Raw genomic sequence first — 22,961 nt, forward strand, 5'->3', positions numbered from 1 at the left:
TCAATTGCTTAATATTAATAAATGTTATCTTGCATGTATAGCTATAGATAAATGTATTTTATACATATTTTTTATGTAAAATATTTATGTATAGAAATAAAATCATAAAATCAAGGAAAATGGTACATATACATATTTGCATACACAATTTTAGATAATACAGCTTGCTTGCAATTTAGTTTATCTTATTCTCACACACTTGATTTATTCTTGTATAATTTTTTTTTTAATTTTTTTTTTTAACGTTTATTTATTTTTGAGACAGAGAGAGACAGAGCATGAACGGGGGAGGGGCAGAGAGAGAGGGAGACACAGAACTGGAAGCAGGCTCCAGGCTCTGAGCCATCAGCCCAGAGCCTGACGCGGGGCTCGAACTCACGGTCCGTGAGATCGTGACCTGAGCTGAAGTCGGACGCTCAAACGACTGAGCCACCCAGGCGCCCCTCTTGTATAATTTTTTAAAAAGAGTTTATTTTTAAGTAATCTCTACACCCAACGTGGGGCTCAAACTTACAACTCGGAGATCAAGAGTTGTATGCTCCACCAACTGAGCCAGCCAGGCGTCTCTATTCTTTTATAATTTTAACAAAATATTTCAAGTTATAGCAAAGTAGAATAATGTTGCAAACGCTACCCATCTTTGTGGTTTGTCAAATCTTAATGCCATATTTGCCACAGATAACTTCTTTTAGGGTTTTTGTTTTTGTTTTTTTTTTGCGTAGTGAATGTATTTATATGTTTAAAAATGGTATGGGGCGGAGCGCGGTTGAGCACCGGACTTCGGCTCAGGTCATGATCTCAAAGGTTGGTTGGCTGGAGCCCCAGAAGGGGCTCTGTGCTTACAGCTCTGGCCTGGAGCCTGCTTCGGATTCTGTGTCTCCCTCTCTCTCTCTCTCTCTGTCCCTTCTCAGCTCACACAATGTCTCCCTCTTTCTCTCTCTCTCAAAAATAAATAAACTAAAAAAAAAAAAAAAAAAAAAAAGGTATAGGGTTACCCAGCAGGCTCAGTTGGTAGAGCAAGTGACTCTGATTCTGAGGGTCATGAGTTCAAACCCCGCCATGGGGTAAAACTTTCTTAAAAAAAAAAAAAGGTATAGAGGTGAGTCCCCATCCCACTTCCTCCTATATTCCCAGTTACCATCCCCACAAGTACTATAAGCAAATTTGAAGACATTTGGATTCACTTTTTTTTTTTTCTAAGTAATCTCTACACCCAAGTGTGGCTGGAACTCACAACCCTGAGATCAAGACGTCGCCAGTTCTATCTACTGAGCTAGCCAGACATCCCTGAACTGTCTTAAAAAAAAAAATTATATATATAAAGTGACATATTTTTGACATTTTTGTGCCTACATGACTCTAACACTCTATCACCTCTTTTCTCAGCTCATTATGCAATAAACAGTAAAACTCAGTGTTCAATTGTTACTAACTCTGAACAATCAGAAGTTTTTCATTAAATTCTTTTGCCTCTATTTTTTTCTACTCCATCCACAAGCCAGTTTTCTAGAAAACTGAGGCCTTTCTCCAAAGTCTAAAGGGCTTAGAGCATAACACAATGAGCTTTATGCAAATAAATTTCATTTCCCGTGAGGAATTAAGGAGGGGCGGAAGCGGTGGAAGGGCGGGACCCAGGAAAGGCGGGGACGGACATGGGTGGGCGGGGCCTGGAGGAGGTGGGTCCCTTAGGCTCCGCCCGAACCCTGCGCAGATTTGGCGCCAAACGCCAAGGCCTCTTCTCGCGGGGGGAAAAAAAAAAAAAAAAAATCTTCAGAGTCTCGCGATCAACGCGGTTTGGCAGCTGTGCTAAGCACCGCGCCGTAGCCACAGCCGTGCGTTTGAGGTGAGAGCGGGCTTAAAGGCGTGGGAAGGGTTTGGGGGAAGCGGCGGCCTAGCGAGGCAGGTGGAGGAGCTGGGGTGCTTGGGGGGTCGCGGGGAGGGAGTGTGGAGGCTGTGATACGGACCTGGGCTGAGCGGGACTGAGAGCCCACGACCTGGTGGTGAGGAGGGCGGGCGCATTTACTTGTTTCCGTTTCGGGTCGGCTTGTGGTTAAACCCCATTTTCTGGCGGGAGGGAACGTGCATCAGATCGATCTTTACGCCGCCAGCTACTTGCTGTCCGGGGGTTTCTAAACGTAGGATGCGTCCTGTGAAATGTGGAATGAATGCGCAATGAATGCATGAATGAAACTGAAGTGAGACTAGCGGAGCGGGGATGGGAAGGATGGAGAAGAGGGGTGGGATGGAAAGTTTAGTGTTTTTAGGGTGGTTAGCAAAGGAGGACATTGAGTCAGTCTGGTGGGACTCCCCTTTCGTCACGTTCTACTGTTTTGATAACTTGGATGAAGTTAGACATTGGAGCCCTAAGGGCCTGGGAACGAATTGTAGTTTGGATATTAATGAACAAGCAATTAACATTGCTTCTTGCTACACTTAATATAGTTTGTGCCCTGCCATCAAACTCAGACTTCCCTGTTGATCTCCAAGGTGTGAACCCCATTTCTTCCTAGAGAAAATTAACTAGAATTGAACTTAACTTGAATATATTTATTGTAGGTAGGAAGCTACTTTAGATTACATGACCTCTAACTGCCTTTCCAGTTTTGAAAATCTGTGGTTATTGAACCTTATACGTTGTTTTGTGTTTATGTGTTTGTGGTCATTGAAATTTAGAATTGGAGAGACTTTAGGGATCCTGTAGCTCCGCTGGTTTTACGGTTTGAGGGAAGCTTTGGAAACTTTATTCCTTCATTCAGTAAATATGGAGCACCTGCTGTATACCAGCTTTGGGGATACAATGGTGCAGCACGTGGCATGTGACATTTTGAATGCTTATTATAGGAGGATTTAATTCCGGGAAATTGGGGTAGATTTATCTGAGGAGGTGATAATTGAGATCTGAAAGAGATAAGGAGTCTGGGAAGAGCCTTCTGGATAGGAAGCAGCTTTAGGAAAGGACTTGTGACCTGAGGGATATGGCTCTTTCAAGGGACTGAAAGAAAAGAGCATGCAGAGCGGTATGAAGTGAGGCTGGAGAAGTAGGAAGGTGCCCACCCAGGGGCTTGGAGTTTTATCATTAGCTTCAGCGCAGCAGGAAGCTATTTAAATATTTAAGCCAAGCGATCATGTGACGGCTTTACGTTTTCGGAGCTTCAACCTAGGTGTAATAGGGAGAATGGTTTGAAAAAGGCCGAAGCGGTTATGAGTAATCGAATAACCCAAGCAAGAAATGTGGGAAGCAGTTGTGGAGATAGGGAGAAATGGGAAGACTGAACGGATGTTTAGGAAGAAAAATGGACAGGATATGTAGGATGGGGGAAGGAAGTATCAAAGGTGACTTACAAGTTTCTTATTTGCATACCTGAATAGATGTCATTCACTGAACTGGGAAAATTTAGAAGTTTGGTTTGTACATGGTAAGTTGTAGGTGCTTTTGAGAAATTTAAGAGCTGTAAAATGAGAAGTAGGGATCTGGAGCTCAGATTTGACGCCTAGGGTAGAGAGATAAGAAATTAGCCATCTAGGGCCCCTGGGTGGCTCAGTTGGTTAAGCGTCGGACTTCAGCTCAGGTCATGATCTCTCAGTCCTTGAGTTCAAGCCCCGCGTCGGGCTCTGTGCTGACAGCTCAGAGCCTGGAGCCTGCTTCAGATTCTGTGTCTCCCTCTACCCACCCCCCCCCCCCCCCAACTCGTGCTTGCTCATGCTCTCTCTCTCTCAAAAATAAATAAATGTTAAAAAAAAAAATTAAAGAAAAATTAGCCATCTACAAATGATTATTAAAGCAATGTGCATAAATGAGTGAAGAGGCTTGGATGGAGCCTTGAATGCTTACTGACCAGGTTAGGGGAAGATGAATCTGCACAGAAGATCCAGGAGGACTGTCCAGAGAGGGAGGAAAAACAGGTGAGTACTGTGTTTCAGAAGTCAATGAAAACACTTTTCCAGAAAAAGGAACTGATCAAAAGTGTGAGACGTTGCTGAGGGGTCAAGTTAGATGGTACTGAAAAACATTCTTTCAAGTTACCAACCTGAGGATTATTTATTTCTCTTCTTTCAAAGGAAACCTTACCTAGAAGACCAGTATGTAAACAGGTTTTTTAAAAAGCTGCTCTGGTTGAAGTGGGGGTGAGGTATCTGAACCCTGCCGATTTCATATCCATTTGGACCACAGTTTGAAACCCTCTGGAAAGTCAAAATCATCTTTTTATGATAAGGGAGACTCAACAGTTGAGGTAAAATGATTTGCTGGAAACCATGCAGTTATTAAGCGGCAGGGTCTACATTAGAACTCAGTTTTGGGGCTCCTGGGTGCCTCAGTTGGTTAAGCGTCCGACTTTGGCTCAGGTCATGATCTCGCAGTTCGTGAGTTTGAGCCCCGCATCAGGCTTGCACTCTGTCTCTTTCAAAAATGAACGTTAAAAAAAATTTTTTTTAAACCTTAGTTTTTATTTATTTATTTTTTAATGTTTATTCATTTTTGAGAGACAGAGCGAGATGGAGTGGGGGAGGGGCACAGAGAGAGGGAGACAGAATCTGAAGCAGGCTCTAGGCTCTGGGCCCTCAGCACAGAGCCCAACGTGGGGCTTGAACTCATGAACCATGAGATCATGACCTGAGTGGAAGTCAGACGTTTAACCGACTGAGCCACCCAGGTGCCCCGGTTTTGATTTCTAACCCAGTTCTATTTTTCCTATAACCACTTTCTACTCTTTTCATGATACGAGTTTGAAATGTGGTTTAACTGACTGAAACATGTGCATTTTGCTGCAGGTAGGACTTAACTGTATAATAGATTACTTGGATGAATAAACCTGTTTATTTTTTCTTGTAGAAGAAAAGATGCTGGAACCACAGAATGGCGTGATTGACCTACCAGATGATGAGCATGTGGACGATGAAACTTTTCCTCCTTTCCCACCTCCAGCGTCTCCACAGAGAGAAGATGGTGAGGGAGCTGAACCTGATGAAGGTCTGTATGGAGTTTCAAAAGAGTGCCCATGTTCTGTTATCCATCTATCAGCATTGAAATGAGACATTTTGTAAATGAGACTTAAATTATTTAAGTAATATTAAATCTTAATATATTTCACCAGAGTTAGAGAGAGGAGCGCCCGTTCCTGTACCTCCAAAGAGAACAGTTAAACGGAATATACCCAGGCTGGATGCTCAGAGGTACATTTACTATTTCCTTAAACATTTATACTTTTTCTTTACATTTTTTTTTTCCTTATATTAAAAACTTTTAGGGGGCACCTGGGTGGCTCAGTCAGTTGACCGTCTGACTTCGGCTCAGGTCGTGATCTCACAGTTTATGGGTTCAAGCCCTACATCAGGCTCGCTGCTGTCAGCCCAGAGCCTGCTTCTGATCCTCTGTCCCCCTCTCTCTCTGCCCCTCCCTGGCTCACGCTCTCTCTCAAAAACAAATAAACATTTGGAAAAAAGCACCAACTTTTAGTTGGGCTGATGGGGGGATCAGTTCTTTCTAAAGACATATTTTTTCAGTTCAGCAGATAATATTTTTTCTTCTTACGGTTTTGCTTTCTCCTTGATGGCTCTAGCAAACTGGAAATTCAAAACCTATTTCTCTCTACAGATTAATTTCAGAGAGAGGGCTTCCGGCATTACGGCATGTGTTTGATAAGGCAAAATTCAAAGGTAAAGGCTATGAGGTAAGAAATGTCTGATTTTTGTTTTAGACCTTTGTTTTTTCAAATATTGGTAAAACTGTGGGCCCGTTACCATGTTCTGAGGAGTCTTAGAATGTGCCACAGATACTATCATTCGTTGTATCTCTTGGGAAACTAAGATGTAGTGGAAAGGGCACTGCTTGAAGAATCAGAAACCTGTCTTACAGTCTAATTTGTGCCCTTGTATGGCTTTAGGAAAATCATCTCTAAGTCTGTAAGCTCTGATTTTATACTTTATAATTTCTAGGAATATAATTTACTTAGTCTACATTAAAGATAAATTTTAGGTTTCAGGAGAGCAAGGACTTTACCTGTATCAATCACTTACGTGTCCCTAAGATATGATACTTATCTTGTCATATGTGCCTGATTCATAGTAGGCATCAGTTAAGTTGTTGAAAAATGAAGACATTTAAGAACTGTCGATCACTGTCCAAATGTACGTTTAAAAAGTCTCCTGGGGCGCCTGGGTGGTTTGGTTGGTTAAGGGTCCGACTTTAGCTCAAGTCATGATCTCATGGTTTGTGGGTTCAAGCCCCACACTGGGCTCTGTACTGACAGATCAGAGCCTGGGGCCTGCTTCAGATTCTGTGTCTGCGCCCCCCCCCCCCCCGCCCCGTCCCTCTTACACTCGTGCGTGCTCTCTCTCTCTCTCTCAAAAATAAATATTAAAAAATTAGAAAAAAGTCTCTTATCTTTTTTTTTTTAAGTTTGTTTATTTTGAGAGAATCCCAAGCAGGCTCTGCACTGCCAGCACAGAGCCCAGTGTGGGGCTTGAATCCACAAACCATGAGATCATGACCTGAGCCAAAGTTGGATGCTTAACTGACTGAGCCACCCAGGTGCCCCAAAAGTCTCTTCTCTCTGAATCATGTACAGTATAGATACGATTTTTTGCAGATATCTTTGTAAAGCTTTGTAGTTTATGAAGTATTTTCAAATATATTCTTTAATTCTCAACCTGTTCGGTAGGTATTGGTTCTATTATCTAGTTATTAAGGAAATGGAGTTTTATTAGAGTTAGTGTCCATTGCCAATAGTTAAAGGCAGAGCTTAGACTTCCCCTTTCATAGCCCAGCTAGAGTAATGTTAATACAACAGTGAGCACCATCTTGGTGTGGTATGCAGGATAATCGGAAAGAGGAAGAGGCTGGAAGGAGGCAGCTGTTGCACTACCAGGTTGATGATGAATAAGGTAAAGATAGCCTGATAGGGCAGTAGTAGAGAGAGAAACAACATATGGTCCTTAGACAATTGGATAGAAGGAGATAAAAAAAAAAAAAAAAAAAGGAGTCAAAAATAGTCTCGGGGTGCCTAGGTGGCTCAGTTGGTTGAATAAGTGACTTCAGCTCAGGCCATGATCTCGTGGTCCATGAGTTCGAGGCCCTCGTCGGGCTCTGTGCTGACAGCTCAGAGCCTGAAGACTGCTTCGGATTCTGTGTCTCCCTCTCTCTCTGCTCCTCTCCCCCCCCCCCCCCAAAGTAAATAAACATTTAAAAAAACTTAAAAAAAATCCCAAGAAGGGTGTCTGACTGGTTCGGTCTGTAGAGAGTGTAACTTTTGATCTTGGGGTCATGAGTTCAAATTCCACCTTGAGCATAGAGCTTACTTTGAAAAATAAAATTAAATTCAGTTAAAAACAGGGCACCTGGGTGTCTCAGTCAAGTATCCGACTCTTGATTTCCGCTTGGGTCATGATCTCTCTGTTCATGAGATCAAGCCCCACTTCTGGCTCTGTGCTGACAGCATGGAACGTGCTTGGGAGTCTCTCTCCCCCTCTCCTGCTCTTGTACTCTCTTGCTCTCTCTTTCAAAATAAATAAACAATGAAAAATAAATTCAATTAAAAGTTAAAAATCCCAAGATTTCAAACCTGGGAGGCTGAAAAATTGTACCTTTGCTCAGCTTCAGTGGATAGGAAGAGAGAGTAGAAGTCTGTGTCCTATTTTGGCACAAAACTAAATGTAAATCAGGATATTTTATCTTTTTTAAATGTGTATTTCTGAGAGAGGGAGTGCCAGTGAGGGAGGGGCAGAGAGAGAGGGAGACAGGATCCAGAGCTGGCTCTGCACCGACAGTGGAGAATCCAGTGTGGGGCTCTAACTCACAAGATGCATGGTCGTGATGTGAGCCCAAGTCACACGCTTAACTGACTGAGCCACCCAGGCTCCCCTAAATCAGGATATTTTTTTTTTTAATTTTTTTTTTTAATGTTTATTTATTTTTGAGACAGAGAGAGACAGAGCATGAACGGGGGAGGGTCAGAGAGAGGGAGACACAGAATCCGAAACAGACTCCAGGCTCTGAGCGGTCAGTCAGCACAGAGCCCGACGCGGGGCTCGAACTCACGGACCGCGAGATCATGACCTGAGCCGAAGTCAGCCGCTTAACCGACTGAGCCACCCAGGCGCCCCTAAATCAGGATATTTTAAAACATACCCATCTCAAAAAAAGGATGGGGGTGCCTGGGTGTCTCAGTTGGTTAAGCTTCCAGTTCTTGATTTCGGCTCAGGTCATAATCTCATGGTTGGGGTATTGAGCCCTGCATAGGGCTCTGTGCTGGGCTTGGGGCCTGCTTAGGATTCTGTCTCTCTCTCACACCCTCTCCCTCCCTCCCTCCCTCCCTCTCCCACTCTGCCCCTCCCTCACCCTCATGAATGTGCGTGCAAACACTCTCAAAAAAATAATAATAATAAAACCATACCCATCTCAAAAAAAAAAAAGAGAAGGACACCTGGCTGGCTCAGTCAGTGAAGCATGGGACGCGATCTTGGGGTTGTGAGTTAAAGTCTCACGTTTACTTAAAAAAAAAGAGGGGCGCCTGGGTGGCAAAAAAAGAGGGGCGCCTGGGTGGCTCAGTTGGTTAAGCGTCTGACTTCAGCTCAGGTCACGATCTCACGGTCCGTGGGTTTGAGCCCCGCGTCGGGCTCTGGGCTGATGGCTCAGAGCCTGGAGCCTGCTTCCGATTCTGTGTCTCCCTCTCTCTCTGCTCCTCCCCTGTTCATGCTCTGTCTCTCTCTGTCTCAAAAATAAATAAAAAAACGTTAAAAAAATTAAAAAAAAAAGAAACCAAAAAAAATCCCACCAAAACCTTAAAACCATACCTATCATTGCCCTTGTTGAAATTTTTGGGTTGTAATGATGAATTGGTGCTTTGAATTTAATGAAGTCTTCATCATTTTCATAAGTACTTTTTTAGCATAAATGAGTATCTGAAGGATAAAAATTTTGTGTTTTTTCACTGAGTGAGGGTAGGCTCTGAGAGTTTATGCTATTTAGTCTTCTGTACTTTGCCATTGGAAATTCTTATTTTCTCACAAAGTTGAGTTCTTACTGCTTTTTTCTCCGTGTATGACTTAGGACATCCTACTGTATTTGGGTGTTTCTCTTCTTGTGACCCTTCCGTCTAACATGACATTGTGAGGTGACTGACCAGCTACACCCAACAGTTGGAAAATAATCTTAGGTGATTGGATTAAAAGAAACCTTTTATGTTTATTATCAGAATGAGAAGGATAACACATGCTCTTAGTATTACATGTTTAGTTATTGGTAGGCTTGACCACTGGCTTCTTAAACAAGATCAGATAACAACAATAATAGCCAGTATCTGAGTGCATACTTTGTCAGGCACTTTACTTGTATCACTTATTCCTCATAACCCTACAAAGTGTGTATAATATTATTCTTATTTTATACATGAAGAAGAAGGCATAGAGGTAAAGTGATTTGTTTAAAGTCACACAGGGTAGGGTGCAGAGGAGAGCATAGTTGATTTTACCTAGGGGTGGTAGAATTGAGATTTGAATCTATGCAGTCTGACCCGGAGCCTGTGGTTTTGACTACTCTTTTTTTTTTTTTATTTATTTTTTTATTTTTATTAAAAAAAATTTTTGTGGGGGGGCGCCTGGGTGGCTCAGTCAGTTAAGCGACCGACTTCAGCTTGGGTCATGATCTCACGGTTTGTGAGTTCAAGCCCCGCGTCGGGCTCTGTGCTGACAGCCCAGAGCCTGGAGCCTACTTCAGATCCTGTGTCTTCCCTCTCTCTCTGCTGCTTTCCCCGTTCACGCTCTGTCTCTCTCTCTCTCTCTCTCAAATATAAATATAAATAAATTATTTACAACAATAATTATTGATATAGTCATAAATAAACAAATTATAATAAATATTAATAATATTAATATATAAATAGTATATGTAAATATATAATACAATTATATGTAATAATAAATTAGACATAATGAACAATATAATAAAAATAAATAAACATTAAAAAACAAAAACAGAGCCCGATGCGGGGCTCGAACCCAGGAACTGTGAGATCATGACCTGAGCTGAAGTCAGACGCCTAACCGACTGAGCCACCTGGGCACCCCTGACTACTCTATTTTAAAATACTGTTGGATGGGGCACCTGGGTTTGTGAGTTCGAGCCCCGCATCGGGCTCTGTGCTGACAGCTCAGAGCCTGGAGCCTACTTCAGATGCTTTGTCTCTCCATCTCTCAGCCCCTTCCCTGCTCATGCTCTGTGTCTCTCTGTCTCTCAATAGTAAATAAATGTTAAAAAAAATTAAAAAAAAATATTATTGGGGCACCTGGGTGGCTCAGTCGGTTAAGCATCTGACTCCAGCTTGGGTCATGGTTTTGTGAGTTCGAGCCCTGCGTTGGGCTGTGTGCTGACAGCTCAGAGCCTGGAGCCTGCTTCGGATTCTGTCTGCCTGTCTCTCTCTGTCTCTCAAAAATAAATAAATGTTAAAAAAAAAAAAATACATTGAGAAGAAGTAAATATTTTATAGTAAAACCAGGAATTTAGAATTTTGTCATTCATTAGTTCAGTTTATTAAACTTTGTTTTTCATTTTCATTTAAAATTTTTAATGTTAAATTGAAATTTCATATACAGGTAGTGTGCTCTGAGAACATTTAAACTGTTGTTGCTAGTCTTTGTACTTTGCCCTTGGGATTTCTGAATATATTTTCACAGTGCTGAATTCTCAATACTTTGTTTTCTATATATGATTTAGGGACCTGTCATTTTGTTTAGTTATTCCTAAAAGATACCTTGACATATTTTATTAAAGCTTATTTTCATATGTTACTTTACAGTTCTGAAAAGACACATGATTATCTTTTAACTTTTATTAAGTTTTCGTACTGTTTTTTTTTAAAAATATGTATCTAGTGCTCTTTCAGACTGCAGTTCTCTAAGCTCAATAAATATTTCTCTTAAAGTTTCTTCAAAAGTTTCTTAACCATATAAATATAAAATGACACCAGTGACTTTGGCATTACTATTCAATTCTAAAATCTGCTGACAAGGTCAGTTGTGAGAATGGATCTTCTATTTAGCATTTTTATTTTTATGTGCCAGGCTGAAGACTTGAAAACGCTAATCAGACACATGGAGCATTGGGCACATAGGCTATTCCCTAAACTGCAATTTGAGGATTTTATTGACAGAGTTGAATACCTGGGAAGTAAAAAGGAAGTTCAGGTAGGTGTGGAGATGATTATGAATATCATTCACAATGCTAAATCCTGCCAAGTATGGATTCAGTTGAGGCTAAGTAGCTGTTTGCATTTTCATTTTCAAATCTCTCTCGGTAGAGAGAAAGGAAATTAATAGTACTTATTTGAAGAACAACCTTTTTGAAACTAAGAATTGAATAAATTATCATTTTCCCCCAAATGTTACTGGTGAAAGTATAAAAATATCTTTTATTTTCAGACTTGTTTAAAACGAATTCGACTTGACCTCCCTATTTTACATGAAGATTTTATTAATAATAATGGTAAGAATATAGGTTTATTAATATAATACTGCTTTAGAAATAGATTTAGTTGGGGTGTGGGTAGATTAAGCCCTGAGTTCTTCGTCTATATTGTGTATATAATTACAGTAAATAGGAATGAATTAAGATGCCTTGGTATGTGTTGTTTAATACTTGTTTCTTAAAGACATGACTGCAGTGCCATTAACAGATGTTGTAAAAATATATTTCGCCACAGAACTTGAGCTTTTGAGAAGTCAGGTGGTGACCCATCGATCCTTTGTGGTGCTTGTTAATGAGAATAAATGACAAAATAGAGTGTTCATATACATATACACAACTAAGAAGGGGCTTTAGGGAATTAGAATAATTTGATGGTGAAATAGTTTACTTTTCTCTTAAGAGTACAGATGCTGTACATAGATGGTCCTTAACAATGGTTTGATTGAAATGATTTTTCAGCTGTATGATGGTACAGAAGTGATAGGCATTCAGTAGAAGCCATACTTAGAATTTCAGATTTTGATTTTTTTCCTGGGCTAGGGGTGTGTGCTAGGACACTCTCTCGTGATGCTGAGCAACATGCTGAGCAACGGTGGCCGCACTGCCCGGTCAGTCACATGATCATGAGGGTAAACAACTGATAACACTGACAGGCATTCTGTTTTCTACTTTAGTACAGTATTCAATAAATTACATGATATATTCAGCACTTTATTATAGAATAGACTTTGTGTTACACGATTTTGCCTAACTAAGCTGGTGTGCATGTTCTGAGCATGTTTAAGGTAGGGTAGGTATATTAAATCCGTTTTGACTTAAAATATTATCAACTTACAGTGGGCTCATCAGGATGTAACCCCATTGTAAGCTAAGGACGATGTCTATAGGATTTTAGTAAGACCTATGTGACTGTTCCTGGTATCGATTGCATTTGTTAGTTGTCCAATGCAACCATAGGCAGTCACACACATCAAAACATATGGTTCCTGCCGACAGGGTCTGTATAGTTATCAGATTTTCTGTGCGATGGCTCCATACATGTTTGTTTATTTTTGTCTTTTAAACTTTTAATAGATGTAGAAAATACAGGCTGCATTTAGAATCCCGCAAAGTTATTTATAAACTGCTTTTAAAAATGTGAAGGATTGTGATTTAAATAATCCAAGATTTAAATATTTTGGTAAAACGGGGCGCCTGGGTGGCTCAGTCGGTTAAGCGTCCAATTTCGGCTCAGGTCATGATCTCACAGTTGGTGAGTTTGAGCTCCACACCGGGCTCCGTGCTGACAGCTTAGAGCCTGGAGCCTGCTTCAAATTCTATGTCTCCCTCTCTCTGCTCCTCCCCTGCTCATGCTCTGTCTCTCTCTCCTTCAAAAATAAATAAAAACTATTAAAAAAATTTTTTGTAAATATGTTGGTAACATATGGTATGTGTCAGTGGCATGGGATTTGGTAAATAAAAAGGAATTAGTAACGACAGTCTATTCCACAGCACATACCACTGGGTTAGATTGTTCAGCACTTTTTGAGTTGCGTAGTGTGTGCTAAAGTTTCAGGGATAAAGATGAATAAGTTCAGACCCCTTGGCTCATGGGCTGACAGACTAGTGAACGAGTGAGATATAACACTACCTCTGTTCTGATAGGTGCTAGAATTAGAAATATGAATAGGGCACAGGGTAGGGTGCAAAGGAGAGCATAGTTGATTTTACCTAGGGGAGGGGAAAGATTCACAGAGGACGTATCACAAGTCCTTTGAATGATACGGAGTAGAGTCCAGGCAAAGGTGATTTTGGAGAGAGGGACTCATGCAGAGGCATAAATTAACACAGGACTAGTCATGGAATTACAGGCGTGCTGAAATCCTGGGTACAGAGAAGAGGCCTATATCACACAGCCTTGTATCTGTTTTCTTTGTATCCTAAGAGGATAGATTCCAAATCTTTTGGATAAGGGACTGTAACAGTACATGTTTTGAGCATTTTATTTGTTTTTATAATACATGTTAAATGGATATGGTAAATAGTGCACATTTTTATTTTCACCAAAACATTATTATGAGGTTTTAAAGTGAGAACAATATGATTGAATATTCTACTGTTTTGTTTTTTTTTTTTCCAAAAATCTTGTGCTGATACTTGATCAATGATTTGAAGGTGGGGTGTAGATACAGTATTTTCCCACCCAATCTTGGTTTTACCTTATTAAGATGCATCCAAACGGAAATAGAGTATCACACACCGCACTTCACAACTCTTGGTATCCCTTTTCCAATCCCATTCACTAATGCAAGGATTTTTGGTCGAAGTTTACAAGTAAATTGTCATCTACCTTTTATCAATAATTTTTCTTAAAAATTAACCAGGGGTTGGGGCGCCTGTGTGGCTTAGTCGGTTGGGTGACCAACTTCGGCCCAGGTCATGATCTCACGTTTAGTGAGTTTGAGCCCCGCGTCGGGCTCTGTGCTGACAGCTCAGAGCCTGGAGCCTGCTTCGGATTCTGTGTCTCCACCTCTCTCTGCCCCTCCCATGCTCATGCTCTGTCTCTCTCTGTCTCTCAATAATAAATAAAAAGTTAAAAAAAATTTGTTTTAAATCAGGGGTTATATTTTTATATTTTTGGGAGACATATAGTCCTATCACTCCTCTGCTCAAAGCCCTATAGTGGCTCCTTATTTCATCCAAAGCAAAAGCCAAAATCCTTATAATGTCCTACTTGGCCCTACAGTATCTATTCCTTACCCTGCCTCTTTTGCCTCTCTGACTGTATCATTTACAGTTCCCCACTCACACTGCTTCCACAACACTTGCCTCCTAGCTGTTCCTCCAACCTGCTAGGCGCATTTTTGTCTTAAGGCTTTTGCACTCTTACACTCTGCCTTGAACACGTCCTCTGTCTTTCCCGCCCCCAAGTCTGCATGGCTCTCTTACCTCCTTCAGACTGTGCTCAGATGTCAACTCAGTGAAGTCTCTGTAGCCGCATTATTAAAATTGTACTCCCACCCCCAGTTCTGATTCCTCTATCCTTTTTTTCCCATGGCACTACTTCCCTTTAATAATTGTTGCATGTTTGCTTATCTGGTAGTTGATGTGTGCCGAAATGATGGCATCCTGTAGCACACTGAATATTTGTCTTTAGCTTCTTTGCCACAGCGGCTTGCCTGTGAATGTTGCAGTGAGTGAATTTCATGTGTGGTTCTAATTTTTTTACTCCCATTTTTATCAGTTGAAGCTCCATCAGTGATTATGTTCCCGTTGTTTTTCCACATAACATTGTATTAAAGAGGCCATTTACTGTTGAAGAGATCTTTCCTTTCATGACCCACAACACAGTAGTTCGATATGTATTTCATTATCATTAATTTGGAATCCTGTAAGCCATGGATGGTGAAGCATATTAGATATCCCAAAATTGCATAGTTGGTTCTAATACTTGTTTCTTAACTTCTCTAGCAATGTTTTCTGTCTGTCTTCCATCAATATTTCCTGACAAAGGAATGGATTTTGGTTTCTGGCCGCATTTTTTTTTCCATGTCTGGAAGGTCAAGTGTGTTGCTTTTTGTCTTTCACTGTCAAGGAAGAAACCTCAAAAGGGATTTGGATTGTAAAATTAAATATCATATGATTTTAAACCATTGGAATAGTTGTACAGGTTTATCTTTGTCCTAAAATGTTGTGCTAGTTGTGATGGTTTTTACTACATTAGCTAATACCTCAAGGCACAATGTATGTAAATTCATATTTCAAATGGTCTTCTTGATGGAAATTTTTTTTGTCTACTTGTCAGATCAGAGGACGTTATTTTTTTTAACCCTGTGATGTGAATGATGTAGGGAGAAGGTGAAATGTCAGCTTTGCCGTTCTCTTAGTTCTTGCTTGTATCTCTATTATCTTCTGTCTACCTTCTCTTCTACATATTATTTTGCAGAAATATTTTTAAGCTATCACTTACGCATTTTGTATTAAAACTAGACAGTTTACTTAACTGGGCAATCAGAATCAACTCTGTGTCACAATATGCTGAAATTCAAAACATGAGCAAGGGCCCAGCTCTCCTACCCTTCTACAGGTGGAACTCACTGCTTGTCATATGGATAAATGATAATTTGTCACTGCCTGTCTTGAATTCAGTACGACAATTTTTCTTAATTCTTAAATGAAATATAAATGGAAGATACAATATTTACTTTCCATCCCACTGTGGATCATTTCAGGGGCATCCTACTTTGAGGATTATTGGTGTACAGGGCTTTAAAGCTTTATTAAGACTAGGGGCACCTGGATGGCTCAGTTGGTTAAGTGCCTGACTCTTGATTTCAGCTCAGGTCATGATCTCATAGTTTGTGAGTTTGAGCCCCACATCAGACTTTGCACTGACAGCTTGGAGCCTGCTTGGGATTCTCTCTCTCCCTCTCCCTCTCTCTCTCTATCCCTCCCTCTCTTTCTTTCTCTGCCCCTCTCCCCTCCTCCTTCCCCCTTTCCAAATAAATAGGTAAACTTAAAAAAAAAAAAAAAATTTATTGAGACCAATATAGAGAGCACTGAATTATTAGTCGGGTGCTTAACAGACTGAGCCACCCAGGCACCCGAGTTATTTTTTAAATTCACGTGGAAATATGTTCATAGATCTCTAAATTTCTATTCCTTTTCTTTTTTTTTTTTAAAGATTTTATTTTTTTTTCAAAGTTTATTTATTTTGAGAGAGAGAAAGCAAACAAGTACAAGTAGGGGAGGGGCAGAGAGAGAGGGAGAAAGAATCCCAAGCAGATTCCACATTCCATGCTGAGCCCAGTGTGGGGCTCAGTCCCACAACCATGAGATCATGACCTGAGCTGAAATCAAGAGCCAGACACTTAACTGACTGAGTCACCTAGGTGCCCTTGGAAGATTTTATTTTATTAAAAAAAAATTTTTTTTTAATATTTATTTATTTTAGGGAGAGAGAGGGACAGAGCTCAAGCAGGGGAGAGGCAGAGAGAGCGGGGGAGACACAGAATCTGAAGCAGGCTCCAGGCTCTGAGCTGTCAGCACAGAGCCCGACATGGGGCTTGAACCCATGAGCTGTGAGATCATGACCTGAGCCGGAGTCAGATGCCCAACTGAGTGAGCCACCCAGGTGCCCCTGAAAGATTTTATTTTTAAGTAATCTCTACACCCGGTGTGGGTCTCAAACTCACAACCCTGAGATCAAGAGTTACACACTCCACTTACTAAGCCAGCCTGGCACCCCTCCCTTTTCACTTTGTGTCTGAGTTTTATTTACCCTATTAAAAATTAGCTTAGGGCAGGGCACCTGGGTGGCTCAGTTGGTTAAGTGCCCGGCTCTTGACTTCTATTCAGATCATGATCATGATTTCATGGTTTGTGGGATCCAGTCCCAGGTTGGGCTCTGCACGGACAGTGAGGAGCCTACTTGGGATTCTCTCTCTCTATCTGCCCCTCCCTCACACGCATGCTCTCTCTCTCTCACTCTCAAAATAAATAAATATTTTAAAAAAATTAGCCAACATAAAATTACTACTGTGTATCATACAGACATTATAGTAAGCTATTAAATTGTTTTTGTCGGATGTAAAACAAGAATATCCTTTGGATTCTTTTAAGTTCTTTTATTAGCCCAAGCAGAAAATATTTTCTCATCATAACTAAGAACTTTTGCTTTGTCTTCTTGCATATTTTTAAACTAGTATTACCATTTGATTTAAAAGGTCTCTTTTTTTAAAATTTATTGTTCTTTTGTTGTAAAGATTTATATTTCTTTTCTTTTTCTTTTTTTTTAAGTTTATTTATGTTGAGAGAGGGAGACTGAGCACTAGCAGGGGAGGGGCAGTGAGAGAGAAAATCCCAAGCAGGCTCCTCACTGTCAGTGCAGAGTCCAATGCGGGGCTCAAACCCATGAATCGTGAGATCAGGACCTGAGCCGAAACCAAGAGTCGGACATGTAACGACTGAGCCACCCGGGTGCTCCCTCCTCTTACAGATTTTTTGTGGTTCAGTACTGTACATGTATTTTCTCTTGTTTATGTTTTCCTTTAATAACATTGTCTTTTCTCTAGCTTACTTTAAAAATTGAGTAATACATATAACATAGACAAGATGTGTTAATTGTTATTGGTATTCAACAGTAGGCTATTAGCAGATAAGTTTTGGGGGAGGCAAAAGTTATATGTGGATTTTTGACTGTGCTGTCTATTGGCACCCCTAACTACTATGTTGTTCAAGGGTAATCTGTATTTGTAACATTCTTACACCTCAGAACAATTTGAAGAAACAAATTTGTTTCTTCAGATCTGGCATCTTGTTACTTTAAACTGGTTTTCAACTAATAGCTGCATAAGGTCTTTTTCTAACTATGGATGTACTAACTTTGATTTCTACTCTAGATGAAGTAAGAGAAAATAATGTACATGATGTAACTGCTACCGAATCAGATCCCTTTTTGACAAGCTCATTGGAAAGTGAGAAGTTTGCTTCTGAGTCGAGTAGAAGCCTAACAGAAGAAGAACAACAGAGAATTGAGAGAAATAAACAACTGGCCTTGGAAAGAAGGCAGGCAAAGCTACTGAGTAATAGTCAGTCCTTCGGAAATGGTAAATTTTATGCTGGGTTTTATGTGCTACCATTAATATATCAGGGACATGTTAGAAATTTTAACTTCTCTACTACCTCCAAAATAAAATACCTCTAGGAATAGAAAAATCTGATACAGTATATTAAGTTTATGTATATCTGAGAGAGAGGCAATGCGTGTGTGTATGTATGTGAGAGCTATTTGGAATCTTCAAAGAATAAATGGAGTCCAGGATGGTTTTCTGGATAGCTGAGTACCTCTTGAAAAATTATTTTAATCACTTAAACTTGATTCTGAATCTTTCAAAAATATATTCTTCCCTAACTCCTTAAGGCATGTGACACATATTTTATCTGTAGGGTCATAATTACGAACGTTAATTATTATGGTACCTTCCTAAACATACAAAATGCCTTCTGTACCCTTTGAGGATTCAGAGCCATTTGCTATGACGTAAATAGGTCCTTAATTGCTTTTTATTGCATTTTGTCACTTAGCTGCCGGTTTGCTTATCAGATGCATTCCCTTTTTTAAAACTGTCTTAAATTTTGCTGTTTTTATTTTTTATTTTTAATTTATTTTTTTAAGTTTATTCATTTTTCAGGGTGCCTGGGTGGCTCAATTGGTTAAGCGTCTGACTTTGGCTCAGGTCATGATCTTGCGGTTTGTGGGTTCAAGCCCCGCGTCCGGCTCTGCGCTGACAGCTCAGAGCCTGGAGCCTGCTTCAGATTCTGTGTCTCCCCCTCTCTCTGCCCATCCCATACTCTTGCTGTCTCTCTCTGCCTCTCAGTAATAAATAAGTGTTTAAAAAAAAAAAAGTTTATTTTGAGAGACAGAGTTAGTGGGGGAGGGGCAGAGAGGGAGAGAAAGAATCCCAAGCAGGCTCTGCACTGTCAGTGTGAACCCCGATGCGGGGCTTGAACTCACGAAATGTGAGATCGTGACCTGAGCCAAAACCAAGAGTTGGACACTTATTGACTGAGCCACCCAAGCGCCCCAAAATTTGCTGTTTTTAAAATATACTGTGGGTTTGGAAACTTAGACAACCAAGTTTGTCAAAACTATATTTAAAAATAATGAAAATTGGTTTTGAATGCACGAAGGAGGATCACATATATCTTTTTCAGTTTCCAATGTAGTTTTCCTTTTGAAATGGGAAAATAAGAATTACAGTTAAGTGTTGGCATGTTATAAAACAAGTTTCACCTAAGATAATAAAACTCTCAAGTGAAAATTTGTGTCACTACATTATCATTCTTTCCAATTAAAATGAATTTAATCTTCAGCTTTACAAATGGATATTTTATTACTACCAGGTGAAAAATTACATGAAGATACAACTATCACTGATGGCAGTTCCTTGCTGTCATTATCAAAGATACCTGGCAATAAGCATTTTAAGGTTTATCTTCTATTTATAATGTATGACTTTAAAATTTGGCCAAATAGATACAAGGATCCTAAATTTTCTTTGCTAGAGGTCACTTTGACATTTAGCTGTTTAGAGCATTTGGTTTTTATTTTTATTTATTTTTAATAGATTTTATTTTTAAGTAATGTCTACCCCCAGCCTGAGGCTTGAACTCAACCCCAAGGTCAAGAGTTGCAAGGAGCATTTGATTTTTAAAAACGATTGTCTAGTAGTTATGATTTTTGAATGAAAATAGTTGCATTTGGCTGTGATTCAAGGTTTGAGTTCAAGACTTGCATTTTTGAGTGGACTTTGTACATGTATAAAAATGGCTGTTTTTAGGAAAATGATCATAGATTTCATTTCCACTGGTGTAAGTTTGTGGAGAGATTTGTATTTATCAGGTAAGATTGGATCAGGTGCTTAGAAGGAGTAATTTCTCTTTCAGACTCATTAGCGAGCATACCCGGGGCAGAGACCATCGAAGAGGTTAATACAGGGGAAGATCAAGAGGAGGAGTCATCAAACAGATTTGACAAAGACATTCTCGACAGTCCACACAATGATGCTGCTGCCAATGCTGTAAATGAAGAGGAGGAATTAAAAATAGAGAAAACACAACTGGACCAATCCTTTTAAAATGTATAGTGGTAACTTTATGCTTTATCTGGGAATGTCACTGAGGTTGGACAGGCCTCAACTAAGAAAAGCTGTTAACTTGCTATCCTCTAAGTTTTAGATTACTATGTATTTTGTCTACTCGGTGTGAAAATCCTCATGTAGTAAGACTTTCACAGATTCCTGTTTAAAATCTGGTATTATAATTATACTCGTTTCTTATTTGAGTTGATTTATTCCCTTTAGTGTTTATATAGATATGACATGAAAACGACTAGGAGTTAATAAGCACCTTCTGCTGCTGGTGTGCCATTGAATGTTTCCTTTTCACACAATTGGGTGTTTTTAAGATGTAAATATATAATGAATATTAATGTCTTTAAAAAAGAAATAGAAATCTTACAAATTGTCTCTAAAGGCTTTATGAAAGTTTCTCATTGCTGTTTAGTTCTGCAATGTACACTTCTGGTAAAATGTTTAAAGTTTTATATGTGCTTATGTATATTTTGAGGAGTCACTTTAATACTTAAAGCATCACATGAAAGGCTGACATATTGTCTGGCCTGCGTGGGTGATAGGGAAGTTCCAGTGCTCCTTGGTACCTTAACAACTGGTGGGAGAGAAACTTGCAAAGTATCATGGGGAACACATAGCACCTAGGGAGGACTCACAGGACACCTTTGAGTTGGTGGATGAGAGTCCAGGGATTGAGAAGAACATGTCCAATAATGATACAGAAATGAAAATCTAGAAAATAAGGAAGACTGAGGCATGGCAAATATGAGGCTACAAGTGTTAGGACCAGATGGTAGGTAGACCCAATTGGAGTTTTTCCTGCCTGAGTTTATCAGCTTGATAGAGGGTAAGTTACAGATAAGGTACCATGTTGATAACCAAGTTTATGATTATTTTTTTTAGGTTTATTTATTTTGAGAGAGCATGAGCTGGGGAGGGGCACAGAGAGGTGTGGGAGAGAATCCCAAGCAGGCCCCATGCTGTAAGGGCAGAGCCCCATGCAGGGCTCCTCCGTATCACAAACTGAGATCATGACCTGAGCTGAAACCAAGAGTCGGCCACTTAACTAACTGAGCCACCCAGGTACCCCTAAAAAAATTTTTTTTAAATGTTTATTTTTTGAGGGAGAGAGTTCAAGTGGGGGAGGGGCAGAGAGAAAGGGAGACATAGAATTCAAAGCAGGCTCCAGGCTCTGAGCTGTCAGCACAGAGCCCGGTACGCGGCTCCTGAACTGAGATCATGACCCAAACAAGTCAGACGCTTAACCGACTGAGCCACCCAGGCGCCTTTATGTATTTATATTTTTAAATGTTTTTTTTTTGTTTTTTTTTTTTAACATTAATTTAAACTAGGTCTTATCTGAAGGCAACCGGAAAGTTAACCTGACAGGTGTCAGAGGGGTCTATGACCCAAATGGCCCAGTGTGGCAGTTACTAGGAAAATTAACTTATTTTGAAAGAATGGATTTGAGACAAGCTAATCAAAAATCAATGCTGGGTTTATTAAAAAGAGACTGGCAATCGGACTTACAGAGCCACCATTCACGATGTGTTCATTTCTGAAAAATCCGTTTCCACAGTGACCTAATTGCACTTTAACAAAGCTGTAATTAATAAGGATGAGAAAACGTTTTGTGCGTTTGTGATCTACCCATTTCCAGTCGACTAGTCCATTAGGTGACACAGAACATTGGATGTTAATGTTAAAAAGAAGGTAAAACATTCACAAAACAGCTCTTTTAATGAAGTAAGAAGAATATCTCACATTCCATAACTGTTCGAAACATCCAGAAGAGCTAGGTCCCTTATCTCTTCTAGAAGCATGTACAGGCTTCTTCCCTTTGTTTGGCAGTATTTTTGATAATCTTCCTGGATGATGTTTACTTTGACTTCTTGGGCAAGCTGAGCTTCCTCCACAGATCTGGTTACTTCTTTCACTAAATCACTCTTTAGCAAGAGGGAGCTCTGATGAAATAGTTCTGTATCTGGTGACATGTACGGTTTGTTGCTTATTATTTCGAGCCTGATTGTATCAGAATGGCAGCGGGAGGCCTGTACAGATATTCTCACCTATCACAGAGGAGAAAGATGCTTATTACCAGATCACATTCTTTATACTTTACATTCAAAGCGAGGCTTAATGTAGATACGGACTTACTGTTACGTGGTCAAACAAATGGAACGTAACAGATTCCCCTCCTGTTGTGGTAGAGGTGATTTTGTTTTGAAATCGCTGCAGGGATCCTGGTTTCCATTCAGAACGGCCATCTGGGCCGCAGGAGATCACCAAACCATCTTTATTTTTTAGATAAGCAGCCCCTTTAATCCCAAACCTGAATGAATCATGGCCAGAGTAAAAATCCAGAGATAATGTATTCTTAGTATACAAGTCTTATATACTTAATCTAGAATGTTAGTTTCTCTTGTAGATTAAAAACAACTTTTTCTCTCATTTACCCCCAAATATTTCGCTGAGCAGGTGGAGCAGTATTTTGCTCAATAAGAAAGTAAAATCCTATCTGATAGCCCACTAATAACAGATGTACTAGATTCTAATCTTTATACTTATGTAGTGCATTATTCTATAGCATGTACATCTATTATATCATGTACCTATAAATAGTTCATATAGCTATTTTAATCATAACTGATGGACTGTTTGCGTCCTACATGATTTCTTAACAACTATTGTGTTAGATGTAACATACCTTGGTATAAATAGAAGCACGCCATTTGTTCTAATTGAATATATGACCCCATCAGATATGCAACGCTCCTCATTTTCTGGATCTTTGTCTTTAAAATACATGCACTGGAAGAGCTCAGTGGACTGTTTCTGAGAATGCTGTGCTGCCTGGAAGAAGAAGCACAACCCAAAGCATGTTGACATTC

General features: G+C 40.0%; 2 protein-coding genes and 1 non-coding gene across 9 annotated transcripts in view; 2 read left to right on the forward strand and 1 right to left on the reverse strand.

The window, feature by feature from the left end:
- The first annotated feature begins 1,766 nt into the window (after positions 1-1,766).
- Positions 1,767-21,003, forward strand: TIPIN (TIMELESS interacting protein). 3 transcript variants are annotated; one of them, XM_042988591.1, is made up of 8 exons: positions 1,767-1,843; positions 4,832-4,969; positions 5,094-5,172; positions 5,594-5,669; positions 11,056-11,178; positions 11,413-11,476; positions 17,839-18,045; positions 19,886-21,003. In XM_042988591.1, exons 2-8 carry the CDS (start codon positions 4,840-4,842, stop codon positions 20,074-20,076), a joined length of 870 nt encoding a protein of 289 aa, XP_042844525.1. In that variant the 5' UTR covers positions 1,767-1,843; positions 4,832-4,839; the 3' UTR covers positions 20,077-21,003. The 3 variants fall into 3 exon arrangements, with proteins under 3 accessions (XP_042844525.1, XP_007084589.2, XP_015394120.2); XM_007084527.3 differs by lacking the exon at positions 1,767-1,843 and adding an exon at positions 3,770-3,903; XM_015538634.2 differs by lacking the exon at positions 1,767-1,843 and adding an exon at positions 4,023-4,232.
- LOC122239984 lies at positions 12,364-12,499 on the forward strand. Its single transcript, XR_006219369.1, has one exon.
- A 547-nt stretch (positions 21,004-21,550) lies between the features above and the next one.
- DIS3L (DIS3 like exosome 3'-5' exoribonuclease) overlaps positions 21,551-22,961 on the reverse strand; it is a 34,178-nt gene continuing 32,767 nt past the window's right edge. For all 5 annotated transcript variants that reach the window (XM_042988593.1, XM_042988592.1, XM_007084526.3 and 2 more), the window contains 3 exons: positions 22,778-22,923; positions 22,228-22,402; positions 21,551-22,139 (listed from right to left, as the gene is read on the reverse strand). In XM_042988593.1, coding sequence (XP_042844527.1) covers positions 21,831-22,139; positions 22,228-22,402; positions 22,778-22,923 — 630 coding nt within the window. In that variant the 3' untranslated portion in view covers positions 21,551-21,830. The remainder of the gene's footprint in view (positions 22,140-22,227; positions 22,403-22,777; positions 22,924-22,961) is intronic.

The sequence above is a fragment of the Panthera tigris genome, chromosome B3 (assembly GCF_018350195.1).
Source record: "Panthera tigris isolate Pti1 chromosome B3, P.tigris_Pti1_mat1.1, whole genome shotgun sequence".
Lineage (NCBI taxonomy): Eukaryota > Metazoa > Chordata > Mammalia > Carnivora > Felidae > Panthera > Panthera tigris.